The 22,388-nt window shown below is 38.4% G+C and overlaps 1 protein-coding gene across 1 annotated transcript in view; it reads left to right on the forward strand.

The window, feature by feature from the left end:
- Nucleotides 1-21,224, forward strand: part of CD226 (CD226 molecule) — a 103,766-nt gene extending 82,542 nt beyond the window's left edge. Inside the window, exons 5-7 of the mRNA XM_064294413.1 lie at nt 1,549-1,651; nt 14,021-14,075; nt 16,658-21,224. Coding sequence (XP_064150483.1) covers nt 1,549-1,651; nt 14,021-14,075; nt 16,658-16,771 — 272 coding nt within the window. The 3' untranslated portion in view covers nt 16,772-21,224. The remainder of the gene's footprint in view (nt 1-1,548; nt 1,652-14,020; nt 14,076-16,657) is intronic.
- Nucleotides 21,225-22,388: the final 1,164 nt, after the last annotated feature.

Here is a 22,388-nt window from a genome sequence, read left to right on the forward strand (position 1 = left end):
TTACAGGTTAAACAAATTTAAGAAATAAAAATGATGTTCATTTTTTTTTCTTAGTTTTTGTAGCCAAGCTTACAAAGGAAAGGGTGAGGCTAGACTTTGAGGTCTTATACTGAAAAAAATTGCAGCTAGATAATGGATTAGGAAGGAAGAAATACTCTGAAAAAAAAAAAAAAGACAGGGACAAATCAGTCAAAAAGTGTGATTTTCAGGTTGCAGTAGAATTCTAGACAGCCTGCCACTGTGTTTGAGCTTGCAATATGAGAGGGGGAACTTTTGTTGTCTTCAGCCAGGCCTTGCCCACTCGTCCAGAGAGACTTGGAAGTTTGCTGTCCCAAAGAGCTTTTTTTGTTTGTTGCTATTTAGTTGGCTCCGACTCACAGTGACCCTATGTACAACAGAATGATGTTGGCTGGTCCTGCACCATCTTCATTATTGTTGGTATGTTTGAGTCCATTGTTGTAGCCACTGTGTATTTTGAGTGTCTTCCTTTTTCCAACCTAGGGGACTCATCTTTCAGCACTATACTGGACAGTATTCCGTTGTGATCCATAGGGGTTTTCACTGGATAATTTTCAGAAGTATATTGTCAGGCCTTTCTTCTGTCTTAGTTCTAGTCTGTTTTAGTCTGGACACTCTACTGAAATGTATCCACCATGAGTGACACTGCTAGTATTTGAAACCTATCCATCTTGAGTGACACTGCTGGTATTTGAAAGACCAGTGGCATAGCTTCCAGCATCACAGCTACATGCAATCCACCACAGTACAACAGTACAACCGAAAGAGAGGTGGCAATAAAGCCAACTTCCATTCCCAACAACACATATTTATTGAGTTTCTTCTTCACGTAAAGCACCTCTCAAGGCCCTCTGTTTGTGGGGGGTGGGTGAGATGCATTGTGGGGAGGAAGATATAAAATAAATATGAACCATCTCTGAGCTGGCTGAGCTCACCCTCCAGAGGAGAAGCCCCTCTAGTAGCTGCTTGTCCTTTACGGTGTTAGCTCATTAGATTCCTGCCACCATCCTGTGATGTAATTAGGACTGCTATCATTGCCACTCTTGGCAGATGAAGAAATGAATACAGAGAAGGTGAAGGACTTTGCTGGAGGTCAAACAGCTAAATCGTGACAGAACGAGGATGAGTACTTCAGGTCCTGGGCCACTGTTCTTTTCAGTTAGAGACTGAATTGAAGTGACATATTTTTCTTGATTTTTTTTTTCATTGATTTAACTTGAATAAATATACTTCTTAAACAAAATTCTAATTATATAAACATCAAAATTACATACAATTCTATGTTGAATGTACTCAAATATAAAAATAACATTGGGTGAAAAGTCAGAAATATTTAGGGAATTCTAAAAAAAAATAACTTTTTTCCTTTCTCATCATTTTTTTTTTTCTCATCCTAGTTTTTACTGGATTTTTTGTTTGTTTTGAGTACTTACTGTCTAATGACCTATCAGCCCTTCCTCAGTTTCCTACTTTCCTTTTACTTGGTTTTAGTTGAGTTCCTAATTCCCATATTATTATTTTTTCTCGTAGGTAAAACAGATAACCAATATACCCTCTTCTTGGCTGGAGGGGCATTTTTCCTGTTGCTGCTGGTTATCCTAATTACCATCGTCATTGTCATTTATTGTAACAGGTGAGTATTACAACTTATCCTGAATCTTGTTTCAGCTGAGTAATTGTGATGTAAGAGGGTTTCTATTAACAACCCAGTAGTTGTCAAGCTGTCTCAGTACTTACATTTTTTTTTTAATAATTTTTATTGTGCTTTAAGTGAAAGTTTACAAATCAAGTCAGTCTCTCACACAAAAACCCGTATACACCTTGCTACACACTCCCAATTACTCTCCCCCTAATGAGATAGTCTGCTCTCTCCCTCCACTCTCTCTTTTCGTGTCCCTTTCGCCAGCTACTAACCCCCTCCACCCTCTCATCTCCCCTCCAGGCAGGAGATGCCAATATAGTCTCAAGTGTCCACCTGATCCAAGAAGCTCACGCTTCACCAGCATCCCTCTCCAACCCATTGTCCAGTCCAATCCATGTCTGAAGAGTTGGCTTCGGAAATGGTTCCTGTCCTGGGCCAACAGGTCTGGGGGCCATGACCCCTGGGGTCCTTCCAGTCTCAGACCATTAAGTCTGGTCTTATGCTCTCCAGCTCCCTCAGGGGTTCTCTGTTGTGTTCCCTATCAGGGCAGTCATCGGCTGTAGCCAGGCACCATCTAGGTCTTCTGGTCTCAGGATGATGTAGTCACTGGTTCCTGTGGCCCTTTCTGTCTCTTGGACTCGTAATCACCTTGTGTCCTTGGTGTTCTTCATTCTCCTTTGATCCAGGTGGGTTGAGACCCATTAATGCATCTTAGATGGCTGCTTGCTAGCGTTTAAGACCCCAGACGCCACACTTCAAAGTGGGATGCAGAGTGTTTCCTTAATAGATTTTATCATGCCAGTTGACTTAGATATCCCCTGAAACCATGGTCCCCAGACCCCTGCCCATGCTGTGCTGGCCTTTGAAGCATTCAGTTTATTCAGGAAAGTTCTTTGCTTTTGGTTAGTTCAATTGTACTGACCTCCTCTGTATTGTGTGCTGTCTTTCCCTTCACCTAAAGTAGTTCTTATCTACTATCTAACTAGTGAATCTGCCTCTCCCACCCTCCCCCCCTCCCCCCTCTCTCAGCCACAAAAGAATGTTTTCTTCTCAGTTTAAACTATTTCTCAGTTCTTATAATAGTGGTCTTATACAATATTTGTCCTTTTGCAGCTGACTAATTTCACTCAGCAAAATGCCTTCCAGGTTCCTCTATGTTATGAAATGTTTCACAGATTCCTCACTGTTCTTTATTGGTGTGTACTATTCCACTGTGTGAATATACCATAATTTATCCATTCATCCGTTGATGGGCACTTTGGTTGCTTCCATGTTTTTGCTATTGTAAACAGTGCTGCAATAAACATGGGTGTGCATAAATCTGTTCGTGTAAAGGCTCTTATTTCTCTAGGATATATTCCAAGGAGTGGGAGTGCTGGATCATACGGTAGTTCTATTTCTAGCTTTCGAAGGAAGCACCAAATCGATTTCCAAAGTGGTTGTACCATTTGACATTCCCACCAGCAGTGTAGAAGTGTTCCAATTCCTCCACAGCCTCTCCAACATTTATTCTTTTGTGTTTTTTGGATTAATGCCATCCTTGTTGGAGTGAGATGAAATCTCATTGTAGTTTTGATCTGCATTTCTCTAATGGCTAATGATTGTGAACATTTCCTCATGTATCTGTTAGCTACCTGAATGTCTTCTTTAGTGAAGTGTCTATTCATATCTTTTGCCCATTTTTTAATTGGGTTATTTGTCTTTTTGAAGTATCATGTAGATTTTAGAGATCAGGCGCTGATCAGAAATGTCATAGCTAAAAACTTTTTCCCAGTCTGTACGGAGTCTTTTTACTCTTTTGGTGAAGCCTTTGGATGAGCATAAGTGTTTGATTTTTAGGAGCTCCCAGTCATCTAGTTTTTCTTCTACATTCTTTATCATGTTTTGTATACTGTTTATGCCATGTATTAGGGCTCCTAACGTTGTCCCTATTTTTTCTTCCATGATCTTTATCATTTTAAATTTTATATTTAGGTCTTTGATCCATTTTGAGTTAGTTTTTGTGCATGGAGTGAGGTATGGGTCTTTGTTAAAAAGACTGTGTTTTCCCCATTTAACTGTTTTGGGGGCTTTGTCAAATATCAACTGCTCCTATGTGGATAGATTTATGTCTGGATTCTCAATTCTGTTCCATTGGTCCATGTATTTGTTGTTGTACCAGTACCAGGCTGTTTTGACTACTGTGGCAGTATAATAGGTTCTAAAATCAGGTAAAGTAAGGCCTCCCACTTTGTTCTTCGTTTTCAGTAATGCCTTATTTATCCGGGGCCTCTTTCTCTTCCATATGAAATTGGTGATTTGTTTCTCCATCTCATTAAAGAATGTCCTTGGGGTTTGGATCGGAATTGGATTAAATGTATAGATCACTTTTGGTAGAATAGACATTTTTATAATGTTAAGTCTTCTTATCCACGAGCAAGGTATGTGCTTCCACTTATGTAAGTCTCTTTTGGTTTCTTGGTTTTTTTTTTTTTTTTTTTTTTAGGTTTCTTGCAGAAGTGTACTGTAGTTTTCTTTGTATAAGTCTTTTACATCTCTGGTAAGATCTATTCCTAAGTATTTTATCTTCTTGGGGGCTTCTATAAATGGCATTGATTTGTTGATCTTCTCTTTGATGTTCTTTTTGTTGGTGTAGAGGAATCCAACTGATTTTTGTATGTTTATCTTGTATCCCGATACTCTGCTGAACTCTTCTATTAGTTTCAGTAGTTTTCTGGAGAATTCCTTAGGGTTTCCTTTGTCTAAGATCATGTCATCTGCAAAAAGAGATACTTTGACTTCTTCCTTGCCAATCCAGATGCCCTTTATTTCTTTATCTACTCTAATTGCTCTGGCTAGAACTTCCAGCACAATGTTGAATAAGGGTGGTGATAAAGGGCATCCTTGTCTGGTACTCGATCTCAGTGGGAATGTTTTCAGGCTTTCTCCATTTAGGGTGATGTTGGCTGTTGGCTTTGTATAAATGCCATTTATTATGTTGAGACATTTTCCTTCTTTCCTATTTTGCTGAGAGTTTTTATCATGAATGAGTGTTGAACTTTGTCAAATGCGTTTTCTGCATCAATTGATAAAATCCTGTGATTCTTGTCTTTTGTTTTATTTATGTGGTGGATTACATTAATTGTTTTTCTAATGTTGAACCATCCCTGCATACCTGGTATGAATCCCACTTGGTCATGGTGAATTATTTTTTTGATATGTTGTTGAATTCCATTGGCTAGAATTTTGTTGAGGACTTTTGCATCTACGTTCATGAGGGATATAGGTCTATAATTTTCTTTTCTTATTGTGTCTTTACTTGGTTTTGGTATCAGGGATATGGCAGCTTCATAGAATGAGTTTGGTAGTATTCCATCCTTTTCTATGCTCTGAAATACCTTTAGTAGTAGTGGTGTTAACTCTTCTCTGAAAGTTTGGTAGAAATCTGCAGTGAAGCTGCCCAGGCCAGGGCTTTTTTTTCTTGGGAGTTTTTTGATTACCTTTTCAATCTCTTATTTTGTTATGGGTCTATTTAGTTGTTCTCCCTCTGTTTGTGTTAGTTTAGGTAGGTAGTGTGTTTCTAGGAATTCATCCATTTCTTCTAGGTTTTCAAATTTGAGTATAGTTTTTCCTAGTAATCTGATATGATTCTTTCAATTTCAGTTGGGTCTGTTGTAATATCGCCCATCTCATTTCTTATTGGGTTATTTGCTTCCTCTCCTGTTTTTCTTTTGTCATTTTGCCCAGTGGTTTATCAATTTTGTTGATTTTTTCAAAAAACCAGCTTTTGGTCTTGTTAAATCTTTCAATTGTTTTTCTGTTTTCTATTTCATTTAATTCAGCTCTAATTTTCATTATTTGTTTTCTTCTGGTGCCTGTGGGTTTCTTTTGTTGCCCTCTATTTGTTCAAGTTGTAGGGATAATTCTTTGATTTTGGCCCTTTCTTCTTTTTGGATGTGTGCATTTATTGATATAAATTGGCCTCTGAGCACCGCTTTTGCAATGTCTCAAAGGTTCTGATAGGAAGTGTTTTCATTCTCACTTGATTCTCTGAATTTCTTTATTCCATCCTTAATGTCTTCTATAATCCAGTCTTTTTTGAGTAGGGTATTGTTCAGTTTCCAAGTGTTTGATTTCTTTCCCTGATTTTTCTGTTATTGATTTCCACTTTTATGGCCTTATGGTCAGAGAAGATGCTTTGTAATATTTCAATGTTTTGGATTCTGCTAAGGATTGCTTTATGATCTAATATGTGGTCTATTCTAGAGAATGTTCCATGTGCACTAGAAAAGAAGGTGTAGTTGGTTGCTGTGGGGTGGAATGTTCTGTATATGTCTGCGAGGTCAAGTTGGTTGATTGTGGCATTTAGATCTTCTGTGTCTTTATTGAGCTTCTTTCTGGATGTCCTGTCCTTCACCGCAAGCAGTGTGTTGAAGTCTCCTGCTATTATTGTGGCACTGTTTATCTCACTTTTCAATGCTGATAGAGTTTGTTTTATGTATCTTGCAGCCCTGTCATTGGGTGCATAAATATTTAATATGGTTATGTCTTCTTGGTGTATTGTCCCTTTAATCATTATATAGTGCCCTTCCTTATCCTTTCTGATGGATTTAACTTTAAAGCCTATTTCGTCAGAAATTAATATTGCCACTCCTGCTCTTTTTTGATTGTTGTTTGCTTGATATATTTTTTTCCATCCTTTGAGTTTTAGTTTGTTTGTGTCTCTAACGTTAAGGTGTGTCTCTTGTAGGCAGCATATAGACGGATCTTGTTTTTTAATCCACTCTGCCACTCTCTGTCTCTTTATTGGTGCATTTAGCCCATTAACATTCAGGGTAATTATGGATAGGTATGAATTTAGTGCTATCATTTTGATGTCTTTTTTTTGTGTTGATGGTTTCTTTTTCCCACTTGATTTTATGTGCTGAGTGGATTTACTTTATATATTGTCCTTTCCTCCTATTTGTTGTTGTTGATTTTGTTTCTGCTGAGTCTGTATTTTTCCCTTGTATTTTATTTTGATGAGCAGGATAGTTTGTCTCCTTTGTGGTTACCTTATTATTTACCCCTATTTTTCTAAATTTAAAACTAACTTTTATTTCTTTGTTTCACCACGTCGTCCTCTTCATATGGAAGGTGTATGATTACATTTCTTAGTTCCTCTTTAATGTTTTAATGTTACCTTCTTTTATATAATAACATCGCCGTTACCCTGTGTTGGGCTTCTTTTTTTTTTTTTAATCTTTGTTTTTTTGGATTTCCCTGTTTGGGTTGACTTCTGATTGCTCTGCCCAGTGTTCTAGTCTTGGGCTGATACCTGATATTAATGATTTTCTAACCAAAGAAATCCCTTTAGTATTTCTTGTAGTTTTGGTTTGGTTTTTACGAATTCCCTCAACTTGTGTTTATCTGGAAATGTCTTAATTTCACTTTCATATTTAAGAGACAGTTTTGACGGATATATGATTCTTGGCAGGCAATTCTTTTCCTTCAATTTTTTAAATATGTCATCCCATTGCTTTCTTGCCTGCATGGTTTCTGCTGAGTAAAAAAAAAAAAAAAAAAAAACGAGGTTATTGGCTCTCCTTTGTAGGTGACTTTTCTTTCATCCCTTGCTGCTCTTATAATTATCTCTTTATCTTTGGTTTTGGTAAGCTTGACTATGTCTTGGTGACTTTCTTTTGAGAGCTACCTTATGTGGAGTTCGATGAGCATCTTGAATAGATATCTTCTCATCTTTCATGGTATCAGGGAAATTTTCTGCCAACAAATCTTCGACAATTTTCTCTTTATTTTCTGTTATCCCTCCCTGTTCTCGTACTCCAATCACTCGTAGGTTATTTCTCTTGATAGAGTCCCACATGATTCTCAAGGTTTCTTCATTTTTTAAAATTCTTTTATCTGATTTTTCTTCAAATATATTAGTGCCAAGTGATTTATCTTTGAGTTCAGAAATCCTAGCTTCTACTTGCTCAATTCTGCTCCTCTGACTTTCTGTTGAGTTATCTAATTCTGTAATTTTATTGTTAATCTTCTGAATTTCTGATTGCTGTCTGTCTATGGATTTTTCCAGCTTATTAAAACTTTTCATTATGTTCCTGAATAATCTTTCTGAGTTCTTCAGTTGCTTTATCTGTGTGTTCCTCGGCTTGTTGTGCATATTGCCTCATTTCCTTCCTGATGTCTTGAAGGGTTCTGTATATTAAACTTTTGTATTTTGCATCTGGTAATTCCAGGAATGCACTTTCATCTAAAAGATCCCTGGATTCTTTGTTTTGAGAGCCTGCTGAGGTGATCATGGTCTGTTTCCTTATGTGACTTGATATTGACTGTTGTCTCCAAGCTATCTATAAGTTATTGTATTAGTTTGTGCTTGCTTACTGTGTCATAGCTGCTTGGTTTGTTTGTTTTGGTATACCCCTATGGATTGTTTGAGTGAGCTAGCTTGATTATTTTTGCCCCTGGAGCTCTGGTGTCCTGTCCCCAGCTGGCTAGAGCTGTTGTCAGGTATATCAGTCTAGGAGTCCATTCAGTTTTCTTGTATGAATTCAGCTCAGGTTTCTAGGTAGCTGATATCAAGTGTGTGGTACAGGCTCTGTTCTACAGTCTTAGAGGGGCAGGGGTGATTGACGTATATACTGGTATCTGATTGCAGCAGGGGGTCATGCTCTGAACAAGGTAGGGGCCTGAGAACCGACCCCCAAGTGTCTCTGAGGAATACGCGTCTCTGTTCCCTAGAGTGCGCTGCTGGGTGGGTTCTGCAGAGGGATCATGGGCACCCAAAGTTTTTATTGTAAGGACTGGGAGGTACCAGTTATCTTTGGACCCCTGTTGTGGGTTTCTGGGTGACCTGAGTGGAGCCACCAGTCCTTAGGTCCCTGTTGTGGGTAGGTGAGGACTTTGTTTAATAGGCAAAGCAATGTCAAATGTCAAACACCCACCTCTCCACTGCACAGCTGAAATGGTTGGAGTTTGCCAACAAGGGCCTATTCTCCCGAAATAGGCCCACACAGGTCCATGCAGAAGGGAAATGCACTCAAGGTCCACAGATGATTTGTGCCTAGACAGGAGCCGCTTCTGTCCTGAGCTACCCTGGTTAATGGAGATAGCAAACTGTCTTTTCCCCCCAGTTGCGAATTTTTTCCTTTCCCAAGGCTGGGACGATGGCTCTAGGTGCTCACCAGGGTCTATCTCAGGCCCAGGGATTCAGCCGCTGAAGCCAGCTTGGGGGTGGGGGGCGTGGTAAAATATATGCGAGTACTTAGCTTTTGCCGAGAGCGCAGTTCTTCTCAGGTTCCAGAGGTGTGAGTGGGCTGTGTGGCTGGCTGCTTTTCTCTGAGGAAACTGTGGCCGAATGCTAGTATCAGCCTGCCGCCACTGCCACAGCCGCTGCCTTTGCTCTGGGAATGGTGCCTGAGGGCTCCCTGCGATTCAGGTCCGGTAACTCCTCTCCACTTCTGAACGGTCTCTTCCTCCCCCTGCCCCTCAGTTTGTCATCTAAGCTTGCCTTTGATGCTCAGGGCTCCCAGCTTGTCACAAATATTCTTATTTCACTTGTTTTTTTTGTGTCTTTGTTGTAAAGAGGGCTCGATGGAAGCGTCTGTCTATTCAGCCATCTTGGCTCTGCCCCCACATACACTTTTTTGAGTGCTGTTCTTACACAAAAGGGGAGAAGTGGTTTTAATAGTATTAGAGGAAAAAGCTAGAGTCGTTCATTCAAGAAGTAGTGGGAGTTGGCAGTCTGCCCCATGTTAACATATTCTTGGCAGCAGGCTGCCTGATGTCTCTGCTCTTTCTTCCTATTTTCCTCCTCCCCAGGAAAACGCTGTAGAGTGAGAGGGTGTGTGTGTGTGTGTGTGTGTGTGTGTGTGGTGTGGTGTGGTGTGAGAGAGAAAGATTGACTGATCTGATTGTCTGATTTGGGAAGGGGCAAAACAAGGTTTAACAGCGATAATGCCTTCATTTATTCATCCATCAAATATATATTGTGCACAGTGGTGTGATGAGCAAGATGTTATGAAGCTCAAATTCTAAAAAGCAAAAAATAAATTTCCTATTGTTGTATATGCTCAGAAAAAAGCAATCAAGGTGCTATTTTTAAAAATTATTGAGGGTTAAAGGGGTTAGAGAGGGGGCTACTTTAAGAGGATAGGTTGCTATTTAGGCTTTTTGGTGGTGCAGTGGTGAAGTGGTCAGCTGCTAATGGAAAGGCTGGCAGTTCGAACTGACCAGCAACTCTGCGAAAGAAAGCTATAACAGTCTGCTTCCATAAAGGTTACCTCCTTGGAAACCCTATAGGGCAGTTCTACCCTGTCCTTTAGGGTCACTATGAGTCAGAATCTACTCGATGGCAATGGGTTTGGGTTTTTTTGTTTGTCTGTTTGTTTTGAAACATGGGAGAAGAAGAAAGGATCAATCTAGAATATCCTAGAAAATTCTCAAGTGTGCCACGAGACTGAAAAGGTAAAAGACTTTCAAAATCCGTTGCCATCGAGTCGGTTCCAACTCATAGTGACTCTATATATAGAACAAGTAGAACTAACCCATGGGGTCTCCAAGGCCATAATCTTTAAGGAAGCAGACGGCCACATCTTTCTTCTGAGGAGTGGCTGGTGGGTTTGAACTGCTGGCCTTTTGGTTAGTGGCTGAGGCGCTTAACCACTGTACCACCAGGGCTCCTTCCTGCCCATATTTATCAACCCACTTTTCCAGGTATTTGTTGAATTTCTTAGCTGTAATCATATTACGTTGGAATTACTCCCTATACTTGTGTTCCAACTAAAGTTTCTCTTCTTAAAGGAGGGAGGGACCAAATCTTTGATGTCCACATTTTGAGTGTCTGGCACACTGCAGTAGACACAACATATGTCTGTTGAGTGAATGAATATACCAACTCTTTAGCCCAGTAATATTACCAAGAAAATACCGCCCCCCCCACACACGCCCAACACATGTGGGTCTGTTCAGTGGATTTTTCAGTACGTTTCTCACCCATCGTCTCTTCTCCATATGCCCAGCCTCTACCTTTTCAGAGGCTGTTATTATTGCTCTCCTGTATTTTTTGTAAAACTCTCCAACCTGCTCTCAGATTGGCCTCCTGCTCCCAGGTAGCTTCTCTCTTTCTAACCCAGCCAACTTCTCCTTGTTTCTCTCCTAAAAGCTGGGCTGGCCATGCCATCCTCCTGTTTAAAAGCATTGTTATTGTCCCACTGCCCAGACAAAAGTTAAAACTCACTAACCCTGTCATTGAAGATGTCTGGATTCTGACCCCAGGTTCATTTTCAGTTCATATTTTCTACTTTACTTACTCCTCTGATGTTGACAAATTTTGTTAAAAATATAACTTTTTTCATTGACTACACCCAGGTCTCCTTCCATTGGGTATCTACCAAAATGTTGCTTCTCCCATATGTGACCTTAACCCTGTGCATAATCCGAGGTACAGGGAGCATGTCCTCGCTCTGTGGTTGTACTGTTTCTCCCTCTCTGCAAATAGACATGATGTCATCATCTTATCTGCTACTCTTCCCACCCTGCTTTGTATTTTAATTTTTCTCATGCTTGTCTCCCCTATTATTCATAATGGCAGGCATTGTGTTTTATTCATCGTTTAGTGTTTTATAGCATTTAGCACTCACCTTCCAAATAATGGATGTTCAGTAAGCCTTTGTCTAATTAAACTGAAACATGAAACGGTCGTTTTACCTCTCTCCACCACAGGCTGCCCTCAAGTCTTTCTCTGATCAGAAATGAGCAAATTAGGGTAAGAAACTCAGGATGTTGGTGACACCAAGGATTTCTCTGCTGCTTTGCCTTGGTTGATAAAAAACGCACATTGGGCAGAGATGCTGGGAAACCACAGTAACATGGGCAACATGACCAAGAGCGAGAGAGTCACAGTGTGGATGTCTGCAGGTCATAGATGTCAGACATAATGGCATTTGCTTCATGAAAATGTATCACTTTTACACGAACAGCTAAACTGAACTATAGAATATATTGTCCCCCATGGTTAAATGTGGTAAAAAGAAGATTAGTGGATGGAGGAAACCCACAGAGGAAAAAGAACTTGTTTTATCTGCCTCACCACTAGTATCTTGTTACTTCAAATGGGAACATTTTGAAAAAAACAGCCCAAGGGCTTAAACATCGCCCTTCCGAACTCTGCAGCTTCATGTGCACTGACTCAAACAGAAGACATGATAAATCAGATAGGGCACCGAACCAGACTGAGCTCTCACTTCACACCAGGGCCAGTAGCTGATGTGCAGAGGCAGTTGAATAGTTGCTTTGTGACTTGTTTGCTTCGTTGTCATTTAGTGATAGGAGAGGAACACTATTAATGGACATGGCTAGGGGAAGTGTGCAGCCCTGATAAACATGAGAGGAGCCTAAATATATTTTATAGATGGATGCCTGTGTTTGTAGGAAGCAAGTTAGCATTAATGAGCCTCTGCAAAATGTTAGACATTGATTTTTACAGTTGTCTACTTTGATGTTCACAACAAATAGGGTGACCAACTTGTCCTGGTTTGCCTGGGACTTTCCCTGTTTCTGCATTGAAAGTCCCATGCTCCATGAAACCCCTCCATCCCAGGCAAACTGGAATGGTTGGTCAACCTAGAGCAATCTGCATTATGTTTACTGTCTTTATTTTATAGACGAGAGGCCTGAACTTTAGAAATGTAAATAACTCAGCTGGAAAATTGCAGAGTACAAGTAGACACAGATCATCTGATTCTAAGCACCATATGCCCTTTTCTTTTCTTCGTCACATTGTATACGCTAGGCTTATTTTTTCTCTCTGTCTATCAATCTATATTTGGATCTATTTGGGAATGTTAAGTTTATATTATGGGATAGCAAGCCTTGTACACCATGATCTAACCAAAGAGCAAAGGTCATAAACCTGTGTCTCAGTTTTCTCATTGTGAAAAGAGGCTAATAATAGCATTCATACCATAGGCTTCTATTCAGGATTAAATGACTTAAACTGTTTAAAACATCTAGAAACACACCTTACACATAATAACAATCTATGAGTATTAGATCCTATCATCTATTCAGAAACCTTTGTTTATTGCCATATTCACACGACCATTTTGCTAAAGAGATTCTTTGCAATTCTGCTGACGCTGCACTAGAGTTGCAAAGTGACCAGAAGAGGCCATCAGAGGTCAGTATCCATCAGATGGACAACCTTTCCTTACTTAGAGACTACCTTGCCAGGTTTTCAAGATTTTCATGGAGGAATTATAACCTCTTAAAACAAAACGACAAGAAAAAATCTTTAAATTTTTATGTAACCCATTTTCTCTGCTCTTCATCAAGAATCTTCTTTTTAGGGAGACCTAACAGATAGTCGGCATCTCCCCACAGCTCTTTTCACATACGGTGAAGCCTGTGAGAGCCTGCCCTCGACGAGCCTGCCTTGTTTTTCAAGGTCTCGCAAGTTTTCTGCCTTCGGCAGGGTGCAGTCTTATCACTTTTCTATTGCCCGTTTTAGTGGAAAATTTCTTAGTTTTCCTTCTCTGACAGGTTTCCGCCTTACACAGGTGCCAGCTTTCACAGGTTTTACAGCACTTGGTTATAGTTGTTTCATCTATTGCATTCAGTTACAGCTGTCACTTTTCTTTTGTGCTTTCTCTTCTAAGATTCCTCCTGAAGTTAGGTTTCTATAGCTTTCATGGGAACTGTGGAGAGTTTATTTAATAGTGTGGTTCTAGATGACCCATTCAGCATAAAGACGTGCTTCCAGAGGAGGTAGAGCCTGAGAGTCAAGAGGAAGGGCTGTGGCTACAAATCCTAATACTACCATTGACCAACACAGGATTTGGGGCAACTCGTGGCTCTTCTCTAAGCTTCAAGTTCCTCATCTGTTAAATACAGCATGATGGTGAAATCTAAGTAAGGTAACACATACCGGTGGTTTCGAATAACACCAGGAAGGTTCCATAAAACTTCACTGTTACTATTGTCATCCAAAAAGTTATACCGTTGAAATTTAAGTGGTTTTATTGTGGGAAATCTGTAAGTCCTAAGGTTATTTGGAGCGGTCTTTGAGCCATCTGTGTAATAACCCCACTATGAACAATTCTTTGGTAAAATCACTGAAATAATAACTGATGTACACTGGCTGGATATCCACTTAATTGTCTTCACCATCTGTAACCATCTTGGAGAAAAAAAAAAATTTATGAAAAAGATTTCAGGTTCATAGAATTTTGAGTAAGTATGTATAAGGCAACTGTGGATAGTTACTTCAACACATTTAACAAGTGTATATGGGCTAGGGGTACAGGTTAAAGCATAGTGAATTTGAAATAATACTAGTGCTAAAGTTTAATGTCTTAATATCCTCTATTGAATATGTATTCCCAGAAGGAGGAAACAGAAAAGAGGTCTATTTCAAGGGCCTTGGGATACGCGAAATAAGGTAAGTTCACTCAGAATTGTCATTTTTGTGCATCATATGTCTTGTAAAGTCAGTCCATTTTGCAGTTAACAATTTTTGTTTCTTCTTTCAATAACCTGGCCAAGCGAGTAGTTGCCTATAATTTGGGTGTCAGCTATTTGAGGAAATAGTTATTTTCTGAACTACTTTCCTTTTATCAACACCCTTTGAGACTAAGTTTGTTTCATATTAATATAAATAAAGGAGCCATTCCACCGACATCATGATGGTCAACATTGGCATGAACTCGGGAGGCAGGATGGCACAGTAGGTCACGGATGTTAAATGCACTAGCTTCACATTCCGGCCCTGCTGCTTTATTAGGTGTGAACCTTGGCATGTTTCTGAGTCCCTCAGTTTCCTCCTCTGTTAAACGGGCATAGCAGTATTTGTTATGTCATAAGGTTATTGTGAGGATTAAATTAAATTAGACTGCATGAAAGACTCAGAAATGTATCAAGCACATAAAAGGGCACAATGCATGCTATTTATTATTACTACTATATTTGAATTAATTTATTATTTAATGAATGCTCAAGATAGTTATAAAACTAAAGAACTGTCTTATGGTTATAGAAGCCTGAGAAAGTATAAATTTTTCCTCCTCACCCTACCTTGCTCCTGCCCCTTATTGTTTGATTAAAATGGTACTATCAGTCAAATGGAGCCCTGGTGGCATAGTGGTTAAGAGCTTGGCTGCTAACCAAAAAGTCAGCAGTTCAGATCCACCAGCTGCTCCTTGGAAATCCTATGCGACAGTTCTACTCTGTCCTATAGGGTTGCTATGAGTCGGAATTGATGGCAAAGAGTTTGGTTTTTTTTTTGGTTTATCAGTCAAATATCTCTCTCTAGTAGAAATTTGATTGTACATAATTTTATAATAAAACATTTTCCCCAAGTTCTATCCACATTGCATCAATTTCCCTTCAATTTAATTATTTGCAATTGAATTCTGTGTCTCCTAAAAGTAAAAATTAGTTTCTGACAATCTAATACGTGTGCTTCAGACTTCTTAATCTATTATCTTCAATTTATTTTATTAAGTACTTACTCTTTGCAAAAAAAAAAAAAAAAAAATTTCCCTAACAAATTCATGGGATGATTCTTTCAACTGCAAAGAGTCAAGAAGCCTTGCCTTGTTTTATCTGCACCCTAGCATGCAATGAAGTGGTGCTTTGGTCATATACAATTTCTGGACCTCCTTCTTCTTCCTTAGCTGTTGACCACTTAATCCAGTCCAAAGCCAAATTTGTTATCATGAATTTCAAGAGAGGAAAGGATCTTTGCAACTTTCTACATTAGACATCGAACATTTTAAGGCTCCTGTTTGTTCTTGTTGTTAGTTGCCGCCGAGTTGGCTCCAACTCATGTTGAACTTACGTATAACATAATAGATATATAACAGGACAAAACGTTGACTGGTCTTGTGCCATTTCATGATTGTTACTGGAGAAAATTAGATAGTAACTTGGACTTTGAAAGATCAAGAAGTTAGAACTTCTTGATTCTTTTGTTTAGGCAGGCTATGTATGTAACAATGACACTTAAACTCTCTTGTTGCAAACACCAAAACAGTTCTAAATTTCTAACTACCCACCAAGGGACATTTCTCTCTTTCTCTCCCTTCCCTTCTCCTTCCCCTCCATTCCCTTCCTTCCTCTTTTCTTTTGTTCCTTTCTCTTCCCTTCCTACCCCCCTCTCCCTCCTTCTTGTCTTTCTTTTTCCCTCCTTCCCATCTCTTTCCTGTATTCTTTCCGTTATCTACTTATGGGTGGTCTAAGTGACTTGGTTAGAGTGGGGAAGATTAATGATTGTATAACATCATCTTGAAAGTGAATGACAATTTATTTTTTAATTTTTTTCTTGTATTCAGAGCTGCTTATTTTTCAAGCCATGACACTGTATGATTTAAAAAATATTAATTTATTAAGGCATTCACTCAACAGGCATTAATGGGTATCTACTAAAGGAAACGTTGGTGGTATAGTGGTTAAGTGCTATGATTGCTAACCAAAAGGTCAGCAGTTCAGATCCACCAGACACTCCTTGGAAACTCTATGGGGGAGTTCTACTCTGTCCTATAGGGTCGCAATGAGTTGGAATTGATTCATACCAATGGTTTTGGTTTTTTTGGGGGGGGGTTACTATGGGAAAATACTATATTAGACATTCTAATTGTTGTTAGTGGCCATTGAGTTAGCCCAACTCATGGAAACCCCATACACAAAGATGTTTTATATAAAAATGAATAAATAATTGTTTTCATCAAAAGTAGCTTAATATTGGGAGACGAAGCTAAATACCTAAGCAGGTAATTCATAACACAATATGGCAAGCACTAATCTCGATTAAGCTTTGGTTGCATCTCACGCAGAATGCCGCAAATCAAGAATATGATTTCTAACAGAAGTTCAGCACAATGAAGGGAATGTGTTATGAAATTAATCTCAATGGGAATTTGACCTGTATCTTGATTGAACTGAAAAGAGCAGATTTATGGTTTGTCTATTTTAGTTGCTGAGGTGAAGAATATTATCAAAATCTTTTGCTGTTTGTCTCTCTAGACAGCCAACAACTACAGAAGTCCCACCTCTACCAACCAACCCTCGGATGGTGCAAGAGAGGATATTTATGTCAACTATCCAGCCTTCCCCCGTAGACCAAAGATTAGAGTCTAAGCTTTTTCTTTGATCTGAGAAAATTAACAATGAGTATTATGAACATGAAATCTTTGGACAATTTCTTCCTGTTATCCAGTGTCTACCTTAGATGCAGGTTGACTGTATTTATTTCATTTTGACAGGAAAAATGCAGCATTGTCTAGAAAACATTCTTAACAGAAATGTTTCAGTAAACCTGAACTCTTATATATAATTAGCTTATATATAAGAGGGAACTTACTGAATCGTGTAATGGAACCACCCAGGAGCAGATTTAGCTTCAGGCAAGGCTTATTTATTAGGGCTTAAATGCTGCGTCTAGAATTAAGTATGAGTATAAGCTGGTTTCTGGATCCACTTCTTAGTGCTGGCCTTACTCTCAGTACACTCTCCTTTTGTGTTTCCAAGATGGGTGCCGATAACTCTTGGCAACCCATACATCCTTGTTTCTGTCTGCTAGAAAGTTTGTTCTCTGATGAAACAAACAAATTGAATGATTTGTCCATCATTAAACTGGCATCATGACCAGAAAGGATGAAATGGTTTAAGTCAGTTAAGGGTTTACTTCTAGAGCTGGGAGTGAGGCCAAACTACACTACTGAGAAATTCCAGATATTGCTGGAAAGGGGAGACTGGAAGCTGGGGAGGTGACAAACAAATGTTGACTGCAGTGACATTTCAAGATATCTTTTGTTAACCAACTAAAAAGTGAAGTGGATTTAGCTTAGTGTACTCTTTCCGACTTTTAGCATCTACTGTGTCAGCATAGTCCAGAAGAGTACTTGGCTATAGAATAAATGGGTGATTAATGGGTGATTAAGAGGGTTAAATGTGACAGGGAGATCTCTTCCCTTTCTATTCACAAACAAATTTATCTTTATTCTGTCAAGAACTCAGCCCAGAATTATGATCAGATGTAGTAGATGGTTTGATAATAACTTCATATTTTTGATTTTTTTTTTTTGAGAATTACTTTTTTAATATATAAATTGTCTTAGGCCTTTTAAAAATAATGACGTGAATCCTGAATACAAGAAAAAGGATGACAGTAGAAGGTGGTGATATACGGGAGTAGGGTAGAAAATCGAGGGAAAAGGAACCTGCTAACTGGAAGGGCACGGGGAGCATGATAAGGAATCAAAGACTTGGAAGATACAAAGAGAAACTTCTGTTTCACAAACTGGCCAAAGACAATCCTAGTGACGTCACTGAAAATCAAAGCATTCGGAGATGTATCTGGTATTATCGAAATTCTAGATGGAAGCAAACAATGACAAGCATTTGTGGGACTAGATATAACTACCATGGTCACCTTGAAGCCACAATGGTCATTACCAAATGTAGTGCTTATTCATCTCTAAAAGATTTCATTACTCATTTTGATTAAAGCTGCATTTCAATATCAAAGTTACAGACTTCTCACAATAATCTTAAAAAAAAAATTTTTTTTTTAAGACAAAATCAATTTCTCATGTTGACTAGACAGATTCTAGGTTGTAATTTATTTTAAGTGAATCAGTGAATATTTTTATGACTTTAGCTTTAAATGGCATGCATGCCAGATGATGCAAATATTCTATGAATTAGGGAAATTGTGAGTGGCCCTATCTGTTTGAGACGGGAGAAAATGACCACTTCCCAGTTGACTTGTGCATACACAAGAAGAGTGAACAACTCTCCTTTTTGTTATGTTTGCTGGAAGACCTTTACATCTGGATTCATGAAGTGTTTCCACAAAGATACTAGTGTAACAGAGCTGAAAGAGTTTACAAGAAAATGATCTACTGTATTGTAAACTGTATGAGACCTATGAAAGATTGCATTGCTGAGTCTCTGTCAGCTGCACAGTGAAGCAAACTTAAAGAAACGTGTTGTTGTTTGGTGCTGTTGGGTCGATTTTGACTCAGTGACACCATGTGACGGAGTAGAACTACCCCATAGGGTTTTCTAGGCTGTAATCTTTACAGGAGCAGATTGCCGGTTCTTTCTCCCATGAAGCCAACCTTTTGGGTTTGAACCACCAACTCTTTGGGTTTGAACTACCAACCTTTTGGTTGACAAAGTGCTTAATGATTGTGCCATCAGGGCTTAGCATCATTTAAAAGGAAAACTGTCTTTTTTTTTAAAGTAAAAATATTACTTTCTGGAAGATTCTGATAACCAAATTCCCAATGATTAATATAGGTGACTGCAATATATGGAAATGTAAATCCTATTTCAACAGAGAAAGTGAGTGACTCTTGGGGGTGTGAAGAGTACAGCCAGATAGTGTTGTCCTGGTGGCTTTTATTCAGGTTTCACGGTAGACTTTTGTGGCACACCACTTAACATTTGCAAAGCCTCCAGGACAAATAGAACTTGTCTTTTTCTGTGGGAACTTTAAATTTCTTTTAGAAAAATCTCTCACTTAAAAATTTATGAGAACTACCTACGCTATCTCTTCTCTATTTGTCCTTCCTCTGCAGAGCCCAGGGTGTTTTTCAGCACTTGGCAAACCTCTTAAGTTCTGCTGAAAATTTTCTAACCTCCCCTAGTGCTCCCATAACTTGAACTAGCCTGACGGAATTCAGTTCATTCATTTCCTTCCTCTGGAGGTCTCCACTCAACAAAGCGCTCGCATTTTAGCCTCTTTTTTTTTTCCTTTTTTTTTTTTTTTTTAATGTTATACATTGGAGTCCCTGGGTGGTACAAATAGTTAATGTACTTGGCTGCTAACTGAAAGGTAGAGGGTTCGAGTCTATCCAGAGGTACCACAGAAGAAAAGCCTGGCAATCTATTTCCAAAAAACCAGCCACTGAAAACAGTATGGAGCACAGTTCTACTCTGACATATGTGGGGTCATCATGAGTCAGAGTCAACTCGATGACAACTGCTTTATTTTTGTAACATTATGCTTTTATTCACTAGAGTTTTGGAATTCTACCTATTATATGTTTTGTTTTTCCTCATCTGTTTTACTAACTCTTCTAGTTGTTTTTAAGGAAATAGATCAAAACAGGTCCACAGAATTAAAGATCAGAATTATAATAAACTATGTTTTAAATCTTTTGGAAAGGTGCTGCTTAGGAGGAAATATGTTTCCTAAGATTCTTTTTTACATATGCAACTTAATGTGAATGTATAATACAACATTAAATAAAAATTTGTGCTTCCTTTGAATGCCCTTATTTTAATATTTACATTAAAGTAACCAATGAAAGGGATTTGCTGTGTTATGACAAGGTAGAGGGGAGCTGATGAAATGTCATAGTTGGAGAACGTATTTTGTCGGAAAGAATGCGTCTTACTAACCTATGATGACTGTGTGTTGACTATGACTGTATTATCATCAGAGGGACCTTCAAATGTTATCTAATGGCCTTTATGTACTCAGAGGAAATAGAATAGAAATTTCATCAGCTTGTCTTCATGCTTATGGTTGGGAGACAGATGGATGAGAACTATAATTTTCACTTAGTAAAAACTGAAAATCGTAGACTGTTTCGAGTACTTCGTTTTATTCCTAAAAACACTGTGCACACAGATTTTAAAATACATTGACTATCAATTTACAAGATAAACTAAGACAAACATAACTTTTTTAGGTTTACTTTTATCATAAACATCCAAGTGAAGTTGATTGATATAGAACTGTATTAACTAAAAATTAAATCTCAAAGACAGGAATTTTGCCCAAATTGGTAGGGTCCACTTTGAAATTGGAAATCAATTCCTTGATCAAAATGCTTCTCTTTGATTTATAATAATGTGCTCTATTTTGTGCTGCTTTTATGAAATTCCAGCTGAAGATAATGAAGAATAAAGATGCTCATGAGGCATAGGTAGGGATGCTAAACCGAGTACAAAGTTTAGCTTCTTTCCACATAGTGATAAGAAAATCTCTTTGAAAAATATGAAAAAATACAAACATGTAGCATCATTGTTTGGTGATCGCAAGGATTAATAGTTTGGCCATTGTTAAGAAGTAATGTCTGAGAAATATTGACCCTGACATTCAGGCTTTTGCATAAATTAGTATATTTTTTCATTGGGCTGTTCATTCGAATTATTCTAGTTGATTCTCTGGGCTCTTGACTATTTATCTGAAAAGTTAAACCAATTTTTTTTAACGTCTCTATTGCTAATGAGGCAATAGGCAGAACTGTGGCATTTAGAATTAACTGCCCAATGCTTTCTAAAGAAATTTTATAAAATTTCAAGATTGGCTTACATATATATTTTCCAGATTCAAAGCACTATGTTGTAAGATGTTGTGAGAAAAGATATAATTTTGGGCTATGGGTGAGGAACATCTGGGTTGATTCTGGTTTATGCCTGTCGTACCTATTTGAATGATAAATTTTGTTGTCATCCTATTTAGAACATGCTGTCAGGTTTTAGTCTGCAATTTCTGCTACTTGGTTTGTGTAGAGTATGTAAATGTTTACCTGGATGTCCTGTCTTCTTGTTGTTTTGAATGAATAAAACAGTTCTCCATAATCATTAGTTTCATTGCCAGCAAACAGTAGGGGAAAACTCCTACAGTGTAAAATTATCATGAAATGTTAGATGCAGAAAAAAAAAAATGGAAAAATCACTGATACTTTGTATTTTCTCTCTCAATGCAACTATCTTAGTTATGTGTGCTGCTATATATATATATATATATTTATAATAGAAATACCACAAGTGGATGGCTTTAACAAACAAATTTATTTTCCCACCATTTAGGAGACCAGAAGTCCTAATTCAGGGTGCCAGCTCTAAGGGAAGGCTTTCTCTCTCTGTTGGCTCTGGGGGAAAGTCCTTGTTCCTTGGTTCCTTGGTGATCTTCATATGGTGTGGCATCTATCTTCCCCCATCTCTCCTCTCCTCTCTGCTTGCTTAATCTTACTTTTTTAGATCTCAAAAGAGATTGATTTAGGACACACCCTGTACTAACACTGCTTCATTAACATAACAGAGAAAACCCATTCCCAAATGGGATTATATTGCTGAGAATACACAATTCAATTCTTAACAGCAAGGTTCTGTGTATTTTATAAGTGCATTTAGTTGAAAAGGTCAAATAGCTGCGCAATGGGGTTTTTTTTTGAAAAATAGAGCCTCCTCCCCTCCCCCATTTCCCCTCCAATGAAACAATACATTTCACTTCTCCTGATTATTTTACTTCTGTCCATCTCTCTAAAAGCACACTCATACCACTACGTGAGTTTAGACATTATTTTATTGATTTAGCTCTCCTTCTGCTCCCTAAACTCACCACACTTGCACACCCTTCTCCTCTGCCCATCCTCCCAAAATATTCATTTCAAATTTTGATTATATGACTATATGGTGTTTATTTTTTTATGGCCTGGTGACACTCTTGACAGTTCAGACATGTGGTAAAAATTGTTTTCTTTCCTACATAACTTTTTTTTTCCTACCTAGAGTGAATAATCCTCTCTTTTTAGCTTACTTTTTTGGATTTACCAGAAATTTATCCTAAACTCTTCACCAGTGGTCTAAATCATTTCTCAAGATCTGTGATGCAGCAGGTACCCCAACACTTGTATCTTCGTAAAGAGGTTCCCTTAGAACCTTGACTTAGGCCGAGAGGCAGCAAGTGGCTCTGCATGTGATACACAGCTATGCTGGGGCCGCCCTTCGTCCA

This window comes from Loxodonta africana, chromosome 11 (assembly GCF_030014295.1).
Source record: "Loxodonta africana isolate mLoxAfr1 chromosome 11, mLoxAfr1.hap2, whole genome shotgun sequence".
Taxonomy (NCBI): domain Eukaryota; kingdom Metazoa; phylum Chordata; class Mammalia; order Proboscidea; family Elephantidae; genus Loxodonta; species Loxodonta africana.